The sequence below is a fragment of the Eublepharis macularius genome, chromosome 4, assembly GCF_028583425.1.
Source record: "Eublepharis macularius isolate TG4126 chromosome 4, MPM_Emac_v1.0, whole genome shotgun sequence".
Taxonomy (NCBI): Eukaryota; Metazoa; Chordata; class Lepidosauria; order Squamata; family Eublepharidae; genus Eublepharis; species Eublepharis macularius.
The window spans coordinates 59,886,421-59,903,105 of NC_072793.1; the positions used below are offsets into that span (position 1 = coordinate 59,886,421).

The window sequence follows — 16,685 nt, forward strand, 5'->3', positions numbered from 1 at the left end:
TGGGTACTCCTTCATGTTTTCCTTGCTCTGCCTGCAGGAGCCCATGGCTGACATTGAGGTTCATAATGAGATGCTGGAGAAGTAAGATCTTTGAAAGCTCAACTGCATGGAGGAAGGTGAAAGGGTTAAACCCTTTCTTTCCTTCCTGCTTGGCCCCAATTCAAATTGGAACTGCATGCAGCTGTAATTTGATTTTAAGAGAGGAGGCTTGGAATAAATTATATATCAAGGACTTAAAGGGAAAAAGAACAGTAGTCTCTGCTGATACCATAAATACTCTGAAGTATTATGAAAAATAAAATGGGCAGGTAGCATACAAGTGGAAATGCAAGAATTAGATTCAAGGACTGCAATATACTCACAAACTGTAAGACTTCATAGAATATAGTGTTATTTTAATCCTGGAATGTGCAAGCTATCAGCCAGAGTTCATTGCTACAGTAAACGAATTAGTCTCTAAGGTGCCAAAGTACTTTGAGTCCTCTTATTTGCTACAGGCTAACAATATTTCTTTTTCAGCTAACTGCTTGGCTTCACTCCCTCTTGTGCCTGTTGAGTGAACTACAGCAGTCTAGAAATGCAAAGGAACAAGTCATGATATTTAATCGATATCTGTGTACTATGAGCTGGACAGAAACCTGTTGTCCGTAACTGCATTCCAAGGGACTTCAGCATCAAGGCGTTAGTAACACTTCTGAACTGAAAGGAAAGGCAGAGGGGGTCTTGTTCTTGGTTGTGACATAATGATCGGTTGCCTTTATTGCTTATTTGGAGAAGTCTGACTCTAAAATCAAATGAGGTCAAATAAGGTTATAGAAGTCAAATAAAATTATTCAGAAATGAGGAGACTCTATGGGAGAGGGGAGAACAAGAACGATACTCTGCAAACGGGCAAGATCAACAACTGTTCACACTTCTGCACTCTGTTGGGGCCCCTGCCTTGTGCAATGGCCTGCCTAAAGAGGTCAGGAAGGCTCCCAGGTTTCTGTCGTTCCACCAACTCTATAAAACAGAATTGTTCCAGAGGGTCTTTTGATAAAGGTAATAGGGCTATATTATAAAAAGGTGCTTTTATAAAGGGAACAGGACTGTGGACTATACCACTGTGTATAGTATGTATTATCTGATTGTTGTGTGTATTATCCTGCTCCCACTGCATTGTTTTTTACCATTTTTACATTATTTAACATATTATGACTAATATTCAATGCTTTGTTTCAGATTTCTGTAACCCTACTCCTATTATGTTGCTTATTAGATGTCTTATCCCGCTGATTGCATCAACTTCCATGGTCCGCCTTTAGTCTCAGTTAGAAAAGCAGACTATAAATAAAGTAAATAAATAAATTTAATACAGGGGGGAAAACCTAACAGGACTTTCCTGTATTATAATAATAATAATAAAAAAAGAGTCTGAACTCCATTTTAGCCATGCACTATCTTCAGGATTGCAAAACTTGGAGGGAGAGGTCAGTTGACTGAGCAGACAATGGCTGCAATGCCTACTCCCTTGTCTCCTGCTTGCTCACAAAATAGCAACAAGGAGACTTTTCTCCCTGCCAAGGTGTCTAGCAATGTTCCTGCTGCCACCAGCCCTGAATGCACCCATCTGGGGCCACCCATTAAGAAATGCCTCATAATGTCATACTCTGGCTCAAAATGTGTGAGCAAAGCTGGCCAAAGCAATCATGCCCCATGAAAATGATCTTCCTCTGGGCCATCTACATGTTGAATTCACATGACTGGGAAAATAAATGCAACCTTTTGGACTGTGGCAAAATGGATGAGCCCTATACCCTCCTTCCTGATTTAGCTGTGACACTCCAGCCATACTATTCTATTTCCCTGGCCAAGTGCCAGCTACACAGTCATATGCCACGCTCTCCTCACTTGTGCTGTCTTCTTTGTAACAGGACACTAGGAACTGCATCCTTTTATCCATAAACAGCTCCCAAGTTTGTGCAGCCCTTTGTACCTTTGCCTGACAGTCATGGAACTAGTCTGAACGTCCTCGTTGTCCTGAAAGGTGGAGAACACAAGATGGAGAACAGACAAGAGAGCTTGTAGTGAGTTAGCAGCATCTGGGGAGTTTCAGAACTTGAAATGAGGCAAAAGTGTTTCTTCAGCCTTGTGTCGACCTTGCGCCTGACAGTTCCGTGAACCAGTCCACCACTAAGGAAAACTACAAGAGGTTCTTACGCCATTCTAATCGCCATAGTTGAACTAACCAGGTGGGTCAGACCCTGTCCCAGCCTTCCTGTGCCACTTGCTACATCCACTGCCCTTCAAAATACAACACATTCCAGTAACCTGCCAGAGCATTCCTGATTGAAGGGTACGTCCTTGCTGGGCTATTTAAAGGCATGCATGCTGCCCTTTCTTCTTCCACATGTTTTGGCTGGAAGAGATCAGAGGCAGCTCAAAGAAGGCAGGAGAAAAAGAGGGACACTAAAAGGCTCGTTCCAGCCTTGTCCTGTTGCTTTTCATCACTCTGTCAGCACAATAGTACTATCTCACTACTAAGGGAACTACAGAGAAATATAAACTCTGGTTGATCATCTCACACCTAACTAAAGAGAACTACTCGTGACATTGCCTTTCATGACTGTATGCATACACCACACAGTGACACACAACTTTGTTGTACACCTCATAATATTAATATCCCAGCAATGCTCTGTAGCTCACTGATGGTTTCTCAAATTGTGGTCTATAAAGCAGAATACTGCCATGACTTTTTAGAGCACAAGTTTTCAATATTTTAGAATTAAAGAGGGAATCTACATCAAAAATCAGAGCAAGAAATCAATGAACAGCTTGTATAAGAAAGCCTATCTGTGTAACTGAAACTATACAACTGGACATTATTGATAACTGACATGCTTATTAATAATCCATGAACTTTTCACAGCTGGAACCTTCGTTGTTTCAAATCCTTTATTGGGAAGTGACACAAATGAGGTCTCACAATAAGTAATAAATAAACACAAGTGCACCCTGCATGATAGTTTTGGAGCCCTGGCATAAATCTGTGTATAGTTTGCACTTGGATTACTGACAACTGTTCACCACTATCATTTCCCCATCCTATGTTTGCTGTAGTAAGCAGGACTTGAGGTCCATAGCAGGCAGGGGAGGGGTGAATTGGGAAAGGATTGAGAAAGAAGGGGAACAAATGTGAAACTGCTTCAAATCCTGCTCCTTCAGTAACGCAGATAGGAATGGTCATCCAGATTACAACCTGGAAACAGTTTTTCACTGAGGACACCAGCTCTGGCAAGTAAGAAGATGGATCAGAGGCCGTGTTTAAAGAGGGAAAACCGAAAATTACTTTTGATCATATACCTGGAGCACTTATGGAAGTGACTCATAGCACCACCATTAAAGATATGCCAACAGCCTCACAATTAAAACTTACTTTGTATACTTTTATCCCATTCTTTCTCCAAGGAGCTCAGGCCAACATACATTGTTGCCCCATCCTCCATTTTCTCTTCACAATAATCCTGTGAGGAATGTTAGGCTGAGAAAGAAAATGACTAACCCAAGCTCATCCAGCAAGCTTCACAGGTTCTCCCAGCCATCCTAAATCTGTTCCCTGAAGGACCCTGGAACCAGAATTCCAGGTAAGCAGTTCTGGGGTTTCCCATAACTATTTAAGAGCTTTTCTTTGATGGTTTTGAGACCCCTGTTGGAAGATGGCAGGAGGTATCTCTGAAGCCAAAGACAAACTGATTAGGTCAGGCTATGAAGGTAGAATCTAGCTGCCTAGCCCAACACAGCTTGCTGTAGGCCTAAAACATCATTCAGGCTCCACTGTTGTCATGGATGAACAACACAGGGGTGGGTGGCTCCTTTGTGTTGAACATTTTGGAAACCTTTTGGTATTGCAGTGGGTAGCGAATGGGAGGGGAATGAGGCAACCCATGGATAGGTATCATAATTTCATTAACTTCATTACATTTCTTCTTTCACGCTTGAAGAAGAGGTTGGTGGGAAGACTAAAAGCTGTTGTATTTGACTACCAGAAGTCAATGCAGTAAAAGGTATTGGCTTACCAACTTTGTGTCTGAAAGTAAATATGCACCTACTATAAAAATGTCAGTCCTCTCGATAATACAGCTGATCTCCACAATCTTTGGCTATAATGCTGCACTTTGAAAACCCCTAGATGACTTGCTGTTGTTTTCAATAGCATTGTACCCTTTGATTCTTATGTCCTCTGAAATCTTTATCAAGTAGGCAACATAGCATTTAACATAAGGTAATGGCGAGCCTACTCTACCTGGAACTCTCCGATTATGATATATATATATATGTATGAAAGGGACAAAATGGAAGAGACAGCTGTGGGCTTATATGTCTATGTGACTTGATAACAAGCGCCCACAATGATAAGTCAACACAATGACAAAATCTTCACTTGCTAGGCAACTCCCTTCTTGCAAGACACTTGGCATATGGATCTGCTTGGGTCAAACATATGAGATTTGGGTGTCAGTTATATTTGGCAGCCCTTGTCTTTCTTATTGTGGGCCTGTGAGCTGTGCCTGCCTGTGTTAGAGTCCAGGGATCTGTTTGACTGTGGGGGCTGTAAATTCATTCTGGAAACTGGCACATAATATCTGACATACTAGCCTGCCCCCAAAAGCACATTAGGTGACCACTTGCACTAGCAACCAATTCTTGTTCTGCTTCTTACAGCAGCATAAGCATCCCAACCTGACATCCTGGATCTCAAAAATGGAAGGCGGGAATATTCCTTTTTCGTACAATGATCCTTGCTTTTTTCGTGCACCATGAACATCAGATTCTCTTTCCTGCTCCAGAGACTCCTCTGTATGGCACTTTTTTCTGGTATGCTCAGCCTGTTGCAGGGATATGTGGAAGAAGAAAATAGTACAGTAAAGAGCCTATGTTCATGCCATGTTTCTAATAGGACACACACTATTCTTTTGCTGCACATTATGCGGTGTTCTGCTTACAAATATACATATACACACACGGCATAGGTAGCCACTTCGTCTCCCTTCTCGTATATCCCTACCTCTCTTCTCTTTTATGGTTTCCTGCAAGGTAAATTCAGGTGGCACATTAAACAGGAGACCTTCTCTTAATAGGTCCTCTTGTTACCTACAGCAGAAACAATGTCACAAGATTCTGCTCCCATTTTAGTGCCGTGTAGCTGCCAAGATACCTCTTACTGTGTGAGAGCTGATTCATTGGAAACGAGAAGCAAGAAATCTTCCAGAAGACCACCCTTGGGGAATATTAGAGCAAGAAGCAAAGTCTGCCCCCCACCTTGACTATAAAGCTGCTCTCAAAGTGTAAGGTTTGTGCTAATCGTAATAGTCTTTGGGATTCACTAGTCAAATGTAGCAGCTGAGCCATCTAGTGGCAAAACCATGATTATGTTGATAAAAGACTTAAAGACAGAGAGGATGCAACTAGAAATGTCATTGTAGGTATGTTTGCAAAACTCATGGATTCTCTTGAACAGATTCAATTTCAAACTGATATTTTTAAACAAAGGAGCAATACTGCTTACTTCACACCACTACAACACTGCAAACGATAACTATGAAGAGCGTGAAACAACATTGCAGGAGGGAATATCCTAGAATGGTCAAGAAGGAATCTCATTTGAGTGGTCAGTAGCTTCTAATATCAGATCAATTTTACAAACCTATAGAATGTTTGCAATTTCCTATCTCAGACACATGTAAGGTTCACACATGGCATTCTCCATTCATGAAAACAGGATACTCTGAGATTTTAGAGTTGTGACTGTTACAGCTACCCCTCCTGGTAAAATTCACAGAAACACAGAGATTGCAGAGTGAAAACTCTACAGTCATACTCTCACAATAACATCTTGATGGGAACACAATTGTTTTTTGCCCCCCTTCTGCCAATCTCCAACAAAGTGAAGAGATGCTGTCGATATGGCGATCGAGAGAAGCCTTTGTATTACAGATCTGTTCCAATATAATGTTTTTCATTTTGTCCTTCAGCTCACAATACAATTTTATGCATCAAAGAATAAACCCATGTATTTTTTTCAAAGAGCTACATCTGCAGGGCCCCCTGCCAAAAGTTTATTCAAGATAAACCTCAGGGTCAACTCCACACAAGAGCACATCCAAACGCTCTTGGCCTTCAAGAAAACAGAGGCAATGGTTTTCTATGCTGGTGCCACAACCTGCTGAGATTATCATGGGTATGTGGATGTGGGCTAGATAAGCATATTCTCTTGACCGACAGCAGAGCATACCTCTAGATTTAGGTATACCTCTGGAGATAGGTTTGTGTGGGCAGAAAGGCACAGATCTGGCTATTATCAATATCTTTAGCAGTGCTCTTTTCCTTGTTAGTGGTACAAACAGTGCAGCAGAGCACTGACTGTGGCTTTATTCTTCCTGGAGTCATGTTCACAAGCCGTAACAAGCAGTGCTTGGAGGGCTCCTTCCCTGTGCAAATGGACGGATCCTGCACTCCATTTTTAAACTCTACACTCCAGCTGCAGACTAGAGGTTCATCCATCATACCCTGAAATATCACTTTCTCTCCTGGCCGCATCTTTTCATCCAGAACATCCAACCTGATGAAGACTTCTGGGGAACGTGAAATCTTACTCACTGTTTTGTGATATTTTGGTTAGTTCTAATAAAGAAATACGTTACAAAACTAGTATTTTTGAAATTTTTCTATGGCCCAACACAGCTGCCTACTTTGTAAAGATTTTATATCTTGTATTCATGATCTAAAATCTTGAGTGAACCAGAGATCTGGCATTTCACTTCCAGCCTAACCCCAGTAATATTTTGGAGATTTGAATATCATTCCAAAGGAAGGCAATTATTTTTACCCAAAGATAAAGCTATCAAAAATAAGGATTTTTTTTTTGCTTTCATTATGCCAGAATGAAGACATTGTTAATCCTTGAATACATCTTTCACAGTCTATGGGAACTGCCCATAAATGGACATCCATTTATCAAATATAACTGATGGTGCTGAGATGTTGAGAATGGCCCTAGATTTTTAGTAGATCCTCCCCCCTGAGAATTTGTGGAAGAATCATATTAGTGATGTTAGGCCATCCAAAAACAATGGAAGATCAGGCCACTGCAAGCAGCCTCACATCAAAATCCCTTCACACTTTTTCATAAAGTACAGACTTGTACCAATCTACTGATTTCCTGGCCCCACCATCTGCTTCTTCCCTCACTGCATGACCAGCCCCTTGGGGGGAAATGGGGAGGACAGGTAAGGGGGAACACAATTGACTTTCTGACATCAAACTTTTCTTGCTGTTATGTTTGCTGATTTGGAAGTGGCCAAACAGGTGAGCTCCATCCAGGTGGTTCTGGAGTGGGCGCCATCACCAGGTAGCTGGAAGGGACGTAGCCCCTCTGTCCATTCACCTCTACCAGACTCCACTCTTTGCTCCCCTTCTTATCATGGGGCTCCAGGACAGTCACTGGCTGGCCTGCTCTCAAGCTGACTTCATGGCTGCTCCTAGCTGTGAATGCATAGCCAGCCACCACCTAAGGAAAGCAAGGAGATGCAATTATAAAGATGCAACATCAAAGAATAAGCAACTCAGACCCATTGTAGAAATGGAGGGTGTCAAAATTCCAGAGTTAGAGGCATTAAATATACCAGAGAGGTAAGCAAGATTTTGTGCGTGTATAGTGAGGCTTCAGTACAGGGGTAGATTGGCAGAAGCAGAATAATATATTCAAAATATGTGACTATATGCAAATTTGCAAAATCCTACTTTTCTTGGCAAGGCATTTTCATTTTTCTTTTAAGCATACAGCAAATATAACCCTGGCTCCGCCCCTAGTGTCCTAAATAGAGCCCTGGAGGCTGTGTCTGGGTAGGTGCGGCAGAGCAGACTGAAGTTAAACCCTACAAAGACAGAAGTCCTGTACTTGGGCCATGGTGCAATGGAAAGGGGGATCCAGCTCCCAGCGTTCAATGGGGCGCCACTTGTGCCTGTACCGGCAGTTAGGAGTCTTGGTATGACACTGGACTCCTCCTTATCAATTGAGGCCCAGGTCACAGCAGTTGCCTAGTCTGCCTTTTTTCACCTTCAGCAGGCCAGGCAACTTGCCCCCTATCTTTCAACCCAAGACCTAACTACGGTGATCCATGTAACGGTCACCTCCAGATTAGACTACTGTAACTCGCTCTATGCAGGGCTTCCCTTGGGTTGGACCCAGAAGTTGTAGCGGGTCCAGAATGCTGCTGCATGTGTCCTGGTGGGTTCACAGTATGGGGCACATGTGACTCCAACCTTGCAGCAGCTGCACTGGCTCTCCGTGGAGTTCCGGATCAGGTTCAAGGTCTTGGTCTTAACCTATAAGGCCCCAAATGGACTGGGACCAGCATACCTGAGGGACCGCCTCTCCCCATATGTACCCTGGAGAGTGCTTAGATCAGCAGGAAAACATCTACTGGTGGTCCCTGGCCCTAGGGAGGCTCGACTGGCCTCAACCAGGACCAGTGCGTTTTCAGTCCTGGCCCCAACCTGGGGGAACTCTCTGTTGGAGGATACTTGGGCCTGCCAGGACCTTGTGTCCTTCCGGTGGGCCTCTAAGACAGAGGTGTTCCACTAGGCATTTGGTTGACGCCAGTATTCAGATCCACCAATTGGCCTCCCTGCCTGTCTCCTATTAGTGGGGGGCTATATGAATTATCTGCCCCAACTCACATCTTCACCCCTCTCTTCCCCTTATGGTTGGCAGGGAAGGGTGGAGTGAATCCCGTCCTGGGATATTAGGAACATGGTGCAGAGTTTGTTTTTATGCTGCTAAATCTGGCTTTTATTATTATTTGATGTACTGTTTTATTAATGTGTTTTTATCTGTATGTTGTAATCCGCCCTGAGCCTGGGTGCGGGGATGGAGGGCTATAAATTTAATAAATAATAATATCATTTCATATAGAATCATGCTGTATGTTTGTGGTGATAGTATGTGGGAGTGCATGACACAGGGGCTTTAGTCACATGGACTTTGCACGGCTAAGGGCATTACTACAATGCTGGTTACCTCATGGTTTCTATGCTGCCTCTCATTCCTCATGGCACATTGCCTTTTGGTCATCTTTTAAAAGCCTGCTCCCAAATCCCACCCACTCCCACCTTCAGTTTCTTGCTTCACACTCCCTGAGGCCTCAGGATTTGCCAGTCTAAATGGGCTGTTCCAAGATTATGCTGGCAGAGTTGACATCTCACTTGCCAAGAATATCCTTTAAAAAAATGCCATTTGGGAGAAATAGACAAGTTTGCATGTGGGAAAGGCATGATTGAAGTAAAGTTCATGCTCCAAATTTGCACAACAGCACAGGAAATGTCATCATTACTCTCTATGCACACATATTCCATACTGTTCCTAGGGGAAAAAAGACAAGAAAATTATCATGCAGTCCTATGCAGAGTTACTCCAATCTACACCCATGGGAATCAGTGGGCTTAGACTGGAGAACCTCTGCATAGGATTGCACCATTCGTTCCTGACAGTTTTTTCCTCTACCCACCTGGAAAGCCGGTGTAATGAAACTGACGGGTGGGCTGGCGGTTTCGGGCAAGTTATAAGAATGACGTCTCCTCTCAGCTCCATCATTTGGGATCAGCATCTCCGTTTTGGACTTTTGGTTTTGGACTAGATGATATGGCTGGACTTTCCCAGATGGGATGTATCCCCTTGGCCCTGCATGGCACAGAGACAGTCATGGTCATACTGAACACCATGTACAGCCTTATCCTTTTTGTTCATTAACTTGTGTGGATGAATGGGCTGCCACTCTGGTTACAATACAGTGACAGTACAGGGAATGAAGGCATTTGGCACTCTCTGAAAAGGTTGTAGTAAAAAAAGGAAGGAGAAGAGGAAAAGCAGAGGACAGAGAAAGGAAAGCAGGTTGTTCTGGTGGAAGGAAAGAACAAAGTGGCAGAAGTATGGAAAATCAAGCACAGGGCAGCTCTGTGCTTTTTTCCTTCTGCTTGTCTTTATCAACAATTTGAGCAGAAACTGCACTGCCTCCTGCTAGCTTAGTCTACAATGTGCACAGAGCCTGCAGAGCACATCTGTGGACAGCAGCAGGAATGCCACCTGACACTTGCCTAAAGGCCTCTTTCCCCAGGCTTTAACAGAGTGCACAATGGTTCTTCCCAGTAGGCTCTCTCCCAGTTGTTCATTGAGGTCTTCTGTGCAGGCACACATGGGACTGCATGTGCGCAGGCCTGTCGATCAGTGGGTTCTACAGCTAAAATTCTTCTAGGGGGTGTCTGCCTCCTGCCAGAGGGCATGCACAACTTGTTTCCTGCAGAAACAACCCTCTCTAGGAGGAGAACACCCCTAACCCTCAGTTCCTCCTTAGCCGCTGGACTCTCCGGGTAAGTAGTAAAGAGCACACAGCGGGGAAAGGAGGGAGGGTATGTGTGCCTGCCCAGAAGACCTCAATGAACAACAGTTATAAGTGCAACCCTGTTTTCATTTTTGGTCTTCAGTGCAGAGCCACATGGGAGATTAACAAGCCACTTACCTGTGGAGGAGGAGTGTGCTCTTCATAAGAACAACACTGCAGGACCGCTTGACCCATGGCTACTTCCCTCCTGTTATGCACATCAAGGGCATAGTACCTGCTGAAGGTATCAGCTGAAGTCCATGTTGAGGCTATATAGATGTCTTGTAGAGGGACACATTTGAGCAGTGCTGCTGAAGAGACTGGTGACCTGGTGGAATGGGCATGCACTTGCAGTGAACAAAGTAAATCAGTTTGTTCATAACTCATCCTAATAGCCTGAACTACCCTTCTTGCAATGGTTTGAGAAATGGCCTTTTTACCCTTATTTGGGCCTGTATGACAAACAAAAGGTTGGAGACTGGATCTAAACGATGCCATACAGTTTAAGTAAAAGAGTTAATACTACCTGTATTTTCCCCTTCTTTAATGTCTGAAGCAGAGAGGACACTCCACACTCTGGATGTGAGGAGGGCTAAACTCGTTGTACTGCCCCTTTCTCTAGCAACATTGACAATTCTTTTGTTAGCCAAGGTAGCATGTCTTGAGTAGGTTTATGAGGAAGATTCTGACGGGGGGAACTGTTAAACTCAATTTTATAACTACTCTTGATAACTTCTAATACCCAAACATCTGTGCATAAAAATGGGTTCGTCTATCACCGAAAACAACAGGTTTTTTCGCACTGGCTTAGGCTCGAATCTTTGCTCCCCATTAATGAAACACCTTGTCTCGATTTGTGAGCGGGCTTTCACCTCTGACATTGCCCTTGACTGTAAGATGTTGGGTGACTGTGAGGATACTGATGCTGATAGAGATGATATCTGGGATATTGACCCCTGTACTACTGCTGTTGCTGCTGCTTGCAGAAAAGCTGAGAACTCGTTTGTTCAGAAGGTGGTAACACTCCATAAGATCTCACGGTTTGCCAATCATTTTACTTTGAGGATGAATACCCATCAGTTTTTGAAGAGAATAATGTCTCCCCTTTGAATGGCAGATCTTCCACTCTGCCTCTCGTCTCAATAGGTAGAGCTGTGGATTGGAGTCAAGCATGCCTCTGAAGGACTACTGCCGAAGCTAGGGCCTTGATGGAGGAAATGGCTATGTGCTGCTAGGCATTTATCTGTTGCTTGGAAAACCTGATTGCCTCTTCTTGAATCACTCTGACTAGGACCTTCCGGTCTTCTGGCAGATGCTTGCTGTACACAGCCATCTTATTCCAGAGAAAGATCTCATAAACCCCATAATAGCAGCATAATTAGCTGCTATTATGCATAATTAGTTGAGGGCTGCAGATGTATAAACCTTCTGTCCCAGGCTATCTAGCTTTTTACCCTCTCTGTCTGCAAGCGTAGAATGGTGACCTTGACTGTGTCTTGATTGCATCTCCTCTGTGACTAGTTCTGATGGAGGAGGATGGGTGAACAGAAAAGGACATTTGTCCTCTTTGGTCTTATAAAGCCCTTCAGCAGATGTAGGGGAAACAGAGGCTGGTTTCTGACATAGTGTAGACATCAAATCCAGAAACCCCTCAATCTTTGGGAACGTGATATTAGCTGGGTTCCCAAAATAAAGATGTTGCAGTATTTTGTCCTTGGGTCTTGGCTCAGAAGAAGCCACATCTATGTCTAGGGATTTGGCCATTTGGAGCATTTGCTTGACATAGAGGCATAAGTAGTCCATGGGAGAAACATGTTCCTCATCTCCCACAGTCTCATCTGCTGATGGTTCCAGTGGTAAATTTGAGCTCTGCCCTCTTAAGATGGGCTCCAGATCTGAATCAGGCAGATGAAACACCATGGACAACATCAGAATGGAGTACTGTTGATGGTGCACTCTAGGCTATGTAAAATAGGATCAGGATCCTACCGATTCTGTTTTGTAGGGCTCATCCCAGTTGACTCCCAAAGGTGGAGGTGCCTCCTGATACCATGCTGGGCATTCATGCGCACAGCAGCTTTGGTGTGAGATTTGTTTGCACTCTCTGAGGGCTGTGTAAAAGGTTCTCAGGGCAATTCCCCTTCCTCTTCTGAGGAGTAAGTTAAGCGGGAGCCTGCGTGAGGAGAAGAGGTGTGTGGGGTCTCCATTACATCCAAATCCCTGCTGTCCAGGTCTATGACCCGCATCCTGTGACCTGTCTATGACCCGCATCCTCTTATGCTTGGAGTGTTTTTATTTAGATTTAGTTTTCTTTTTGTGTGGCTCCAGGGATTCTGGAGCTGGCCCTTCAGTTGTCTCAGACCTATCCCCTATAGGGCTCAGAGCCAAGAGCAGGTCTGTAAAGGCGGGTGTTATGGATGGGGTTGGTACTGTCCAATCCGAAAGCTCTCTAGGTTCAGAGCAGTGTTGGCTGTAGAAGCCGATGGGCTTGGAGAGCTCAACTCACTGGGGTTGTCAGATCCATGACGTAGCCGAGTCCAAAGGGCTCAGGGTGCCCAAAGCTGATAGGCGGATCTGAGATGGAGACAGGTCTGAAGAGCTTGGTGCGCTTGAGGTCAAGCGATGTGTCCGAATCTGAGAAGCTGTGATTGGATCCAAGTGGTTTGTAGCCTCCAAGTGTGCGACAGCTGCTGTTGGATCCGGTTAGTCAATGAGCTCTGTCAAGGCAGAGGATTTAGCCTGTTTATTGGATGGGCTGGCCACAGCAGACAATGCCCATTCCCCCAAGGTGGCCTTGAGCCTGGTAGCTCTTTCTGCTCTGGCCTTAGAGCTGAAGCTCTGGCAATGTTTTCACAAACTCATATTATGCCCCTCTCCCAAACAGATGAGCTAAAGAATGTGCCCATCAATCTTAGTCATTTTTGTACTGCACTCAGAGCATTTTTTGAATAAGGCTTTTTCAGCCATGCTGACCGTTTTTCTCCGTTAATCTAAATGAAGAATGAAGTCGACAGAAGATTGTCTGAGCAGAACCTCTCCAATCAGTGGCAAAAGAGGAACTGAGGGTTGGGAGTATCACTTGTCCCAGAGAGTGGGCTGTTTTAGCAGGAAACAAGCTGTGCATACGCTCTGGGAAGAAGCAGACGCCCCCTAGAGGAATGCTGGAGAACCTATCGATTGGCAGGCCTGCGCATGTGTAGTTCCATGTGGGACTGCACAGAAGACTGAAAATGAACAACTATGACCAATGGGGGGATCCATTTGTATTTATGTGCGTATTTACCAATTTAATTCTAAACCTGGGGTGGGGGTCTAATTTAAAAAGCAAAACAAAAGATGGAGCTCGTGGGTGAGGGATGCTAAGTCTTGCCTACCACCCACCTTACCCACTGAACCCTGTTGCATTCAGCTCTTTTTGTTCGGTCCTGCTCATGTTCCTTATCAGAGCCAGCCTGGGGGGAAAATTGCTGAAAACAACAGGGTGCAGTGAGGTAGGGCACAGGAAGGACCTCACTAACATAGAGTTTTGTTTTTAAAAATTAGATCTTCCCTCATCTCCTGCCTTAGACATGATGTATAAATGCATAGGCATCCCCTAAACACATCATGCCTACATTGACCCTTACTCTTATGCGGGCACTATCAATGTGCTTGGGAAACCCAGCCATTGGTGCTGCCTGTGACCAGCAGTGAAAAATTTAGACAAGTCCCCATTTCATTCAGTTCCCTTGGAGTTCAGTACTGAAAGCTGAAAACATATAGGAGAGCTACCGTAGCATAGTGGTTAAGTGGTTGGACTTGTGAATCAGCACCCTGCTGGTTTGAATCCCTCTACACCCATGAGTAAGTGGGCACTAATCTGTCTAGAAGAGCGGTACATAACCACATGGTTACTATTAGGAAGGCATGACAAAATGGCCTGTTTCTAACATCAGGCTATAAAAAACTCTAGAATTAAAAAGCAGAGCCCAGTCAGAGGATTCGGAGCAGACAGTAGGAAGAAGTTAATCTCCTCTATAAGATATGAATTACTAGAAATTATGCATCAATTTTCCCATTGTGCTCACATGTCAGTTCTATTACTTAAGGAAGATATTTTTTAAAATATGTGCAGCACTGGCATTTTAACAGAAGGAACCATTACTTTCTTTCCTAAGCTGGTCAAGCTGATCCAAATCCATTTTGTCTGAAGACCAAAAGTCTTTTCAACCCCCTGCCATCAGCTTCATTGTGTTAGTCTTTATCTGTGGGCCCAGAAACATTACAAAATCTGATACTGAAATGTATAATTTCCTGGGTCTGATACTCCCTGCTGCAACCTAGAATTCCCTCAGCAATTTAAGTATTCTGCTAACTGTTCAAGTATTCCTCCTTTCTGCCCTTGATCAGGATGAATGGCCCATAACCTAGGCCCATCATATGGACCTGCGTGGCTGAAAACAACTGCTTCCATTAAATGGATGGCCCAGACATTCACAGGTGTTTGTCTTAGAAGAATTACCTTCCTAAACATTACTTGTCATGATTGGCTACATTAACTCTTCCTCTAATTGCTTAGAAGAACATGTTTACCAGCTGTTCCAAGATGTAGGACTTTAATTCACTTGAATTCTTACATTGTCTCTCTGGAGAGTCAGAGGAAGCATGTGGAAGGCAGAGTGCATGAGGCAGAACGTGTTGTTGTGCTGTACATGAATGTGCACATGCCCCCCCTAAATTAAGAGTGGGAAAGGGGCATGCTACATCAGACAAGCATTCCCCCCCAAAGCCAATGCAAAATTGCTATGGAGCCCATGAGGAAGGGAAAGGCCCCCTCCCCCCCCAAACCCCCCCCCCACCAAGGAAGGTCTTTAGTAAAGCCCTGCATGTGGATGATCCACTGCCACTGCAAATGCCCTTGCATTCACATCAGTGACCAAAGAAACGGTATCATATGGGTCTCCTCTATGAGTTTTCTGGTTTTAACTTTTTAAAATGCCACGCACATTTCCAATTTTCCTTCTAAAATAAATCTCTCTCTACTTACCGCTATACCTACCTACAGGAAGGCTGCTCAAATCCTGCTATCAAAATTTATTATTTATCCATATTGAGGTTTCTTTTGCTCCTTATATAGGAGGATTAGAATAGGTGTACAGTTCACCTCAAAAGAATCAGCTGGTGATAGCTTCTTTTTTAGTTAAAGATTTGAGGGGAAAGGAGGGAACTACATAGGGAGAGTGGATATGGAATCTTGAAAGCACTCTGCATTCTCATAGATGCTGGGAACCTTCAGTTTTCTGCCACAGGTACTACATATACAAAAAAATAACACACACAAAAAGAGAAGCTGTAGGTTCCCCTTTCAGGGGCACATGAGGGCCAAGAGACATGATACACCTGACACCTGCTGGAAAAAACAAACCATGTGGTTCATGGTTTGTCACATTTCATGAACCATGAACCACGAACTTTCACGAACCTGCCCCGGTTCATGAACTGGTTCATTTGGTTCGTGAAAACATCACATCCAGGTCAGCAAATCGTCACTTCCAGGCCAGCAGAAGGTCACTTCTGGGTCAGCAGAAGGTCTGCAGGAAGTCCATCCCCTGTTGCCAAGGAAACTGATTGATTGGCGCTAGGCTGTCTGCAGTGATGAACCAAATGAACCAGCCTAAAGTTTGTGGCAGTTCGTCAGAAATGGGCTCTGACAAGCCACCAGTTCATGAACCACGAACCAGCCCGGTTTTTCACGAACTGTGGTTCGTATTCCAGTTTGTGCCCATCTCTACTGCTGGGTCATGAGTGCTCAAACAGACTTGCTGTTAGATGTTCATGAGGGAACTCTCCTTACAAAGCACTTGATCTCTCAATGATGCAAGGGAATGTTGCGAGGGAGTGCTGCAAGGAGGTAGAAGGAAATTCTGGTTTCCCTCCCACCCCATTTTCACCAGTAGAAAGAGCAGAGGGATATTTGCCTCTTTTCTGTGGCTCCATGTATTGTTCCTAGGACACAGAGAGAAAAGGGATGAAAAGCCTTTCCCTTTCTATTAGCAAAAACATGGTGGGAGGGAAACCAGAAGTTCCTTCTGTTCCCGCACAGCACCAAGCGCTTTCTAAGGTGAGTTCCCCTGATGTACATCTGACTGTGAGTACAGTTGTGTACTTCTGATCCAGCACATGTTGGGCGTATCATGTAGTTATGCCATTGGATTAATATATTTTGAGTGGCATCAGCCTTGTGCTAAGCTCCCATGGTATTAAGGAAAAGAGTTACTGGTAGTTATA

General features: G+C 44.2%; 1 protein-coding gene across 2 annotated transcripts in view; it reads right to left on the reverse strand.

Moving 5' to 3' along the window:
• Positions 1 to 2,923: 2,923 nt before the first annotated feature.
• ARHGEF37 (Rho guanine nucleotide exchange factor 37) overlaps positions 2,924 to 16,685 on the reverse strand; it is a 69,536-nt gene continuing 55,774 nt past the window's right edge. For both annotated transcript variants that reach the window (XM_054977742.1, XM_054977741.1), the window contains exons 12-13: positions 9,549 to 9,721; positions 2,924 to 7,549 (exon numbers count right to left, since the gene is read on the reverse strand). In XM_054977742.1, the coding sequence (XP_054833717.1) occupies positions 7,316 to 7,549; positions 9,549 to 9,721 (407 nt within the window). In that variant the 3' untranslated portion in view covers positions 2,924 to 7,315. The remainder of the gene's footprint in view (positions 7,550 to 9,548; positions 9,722 to 16,685) is intronic.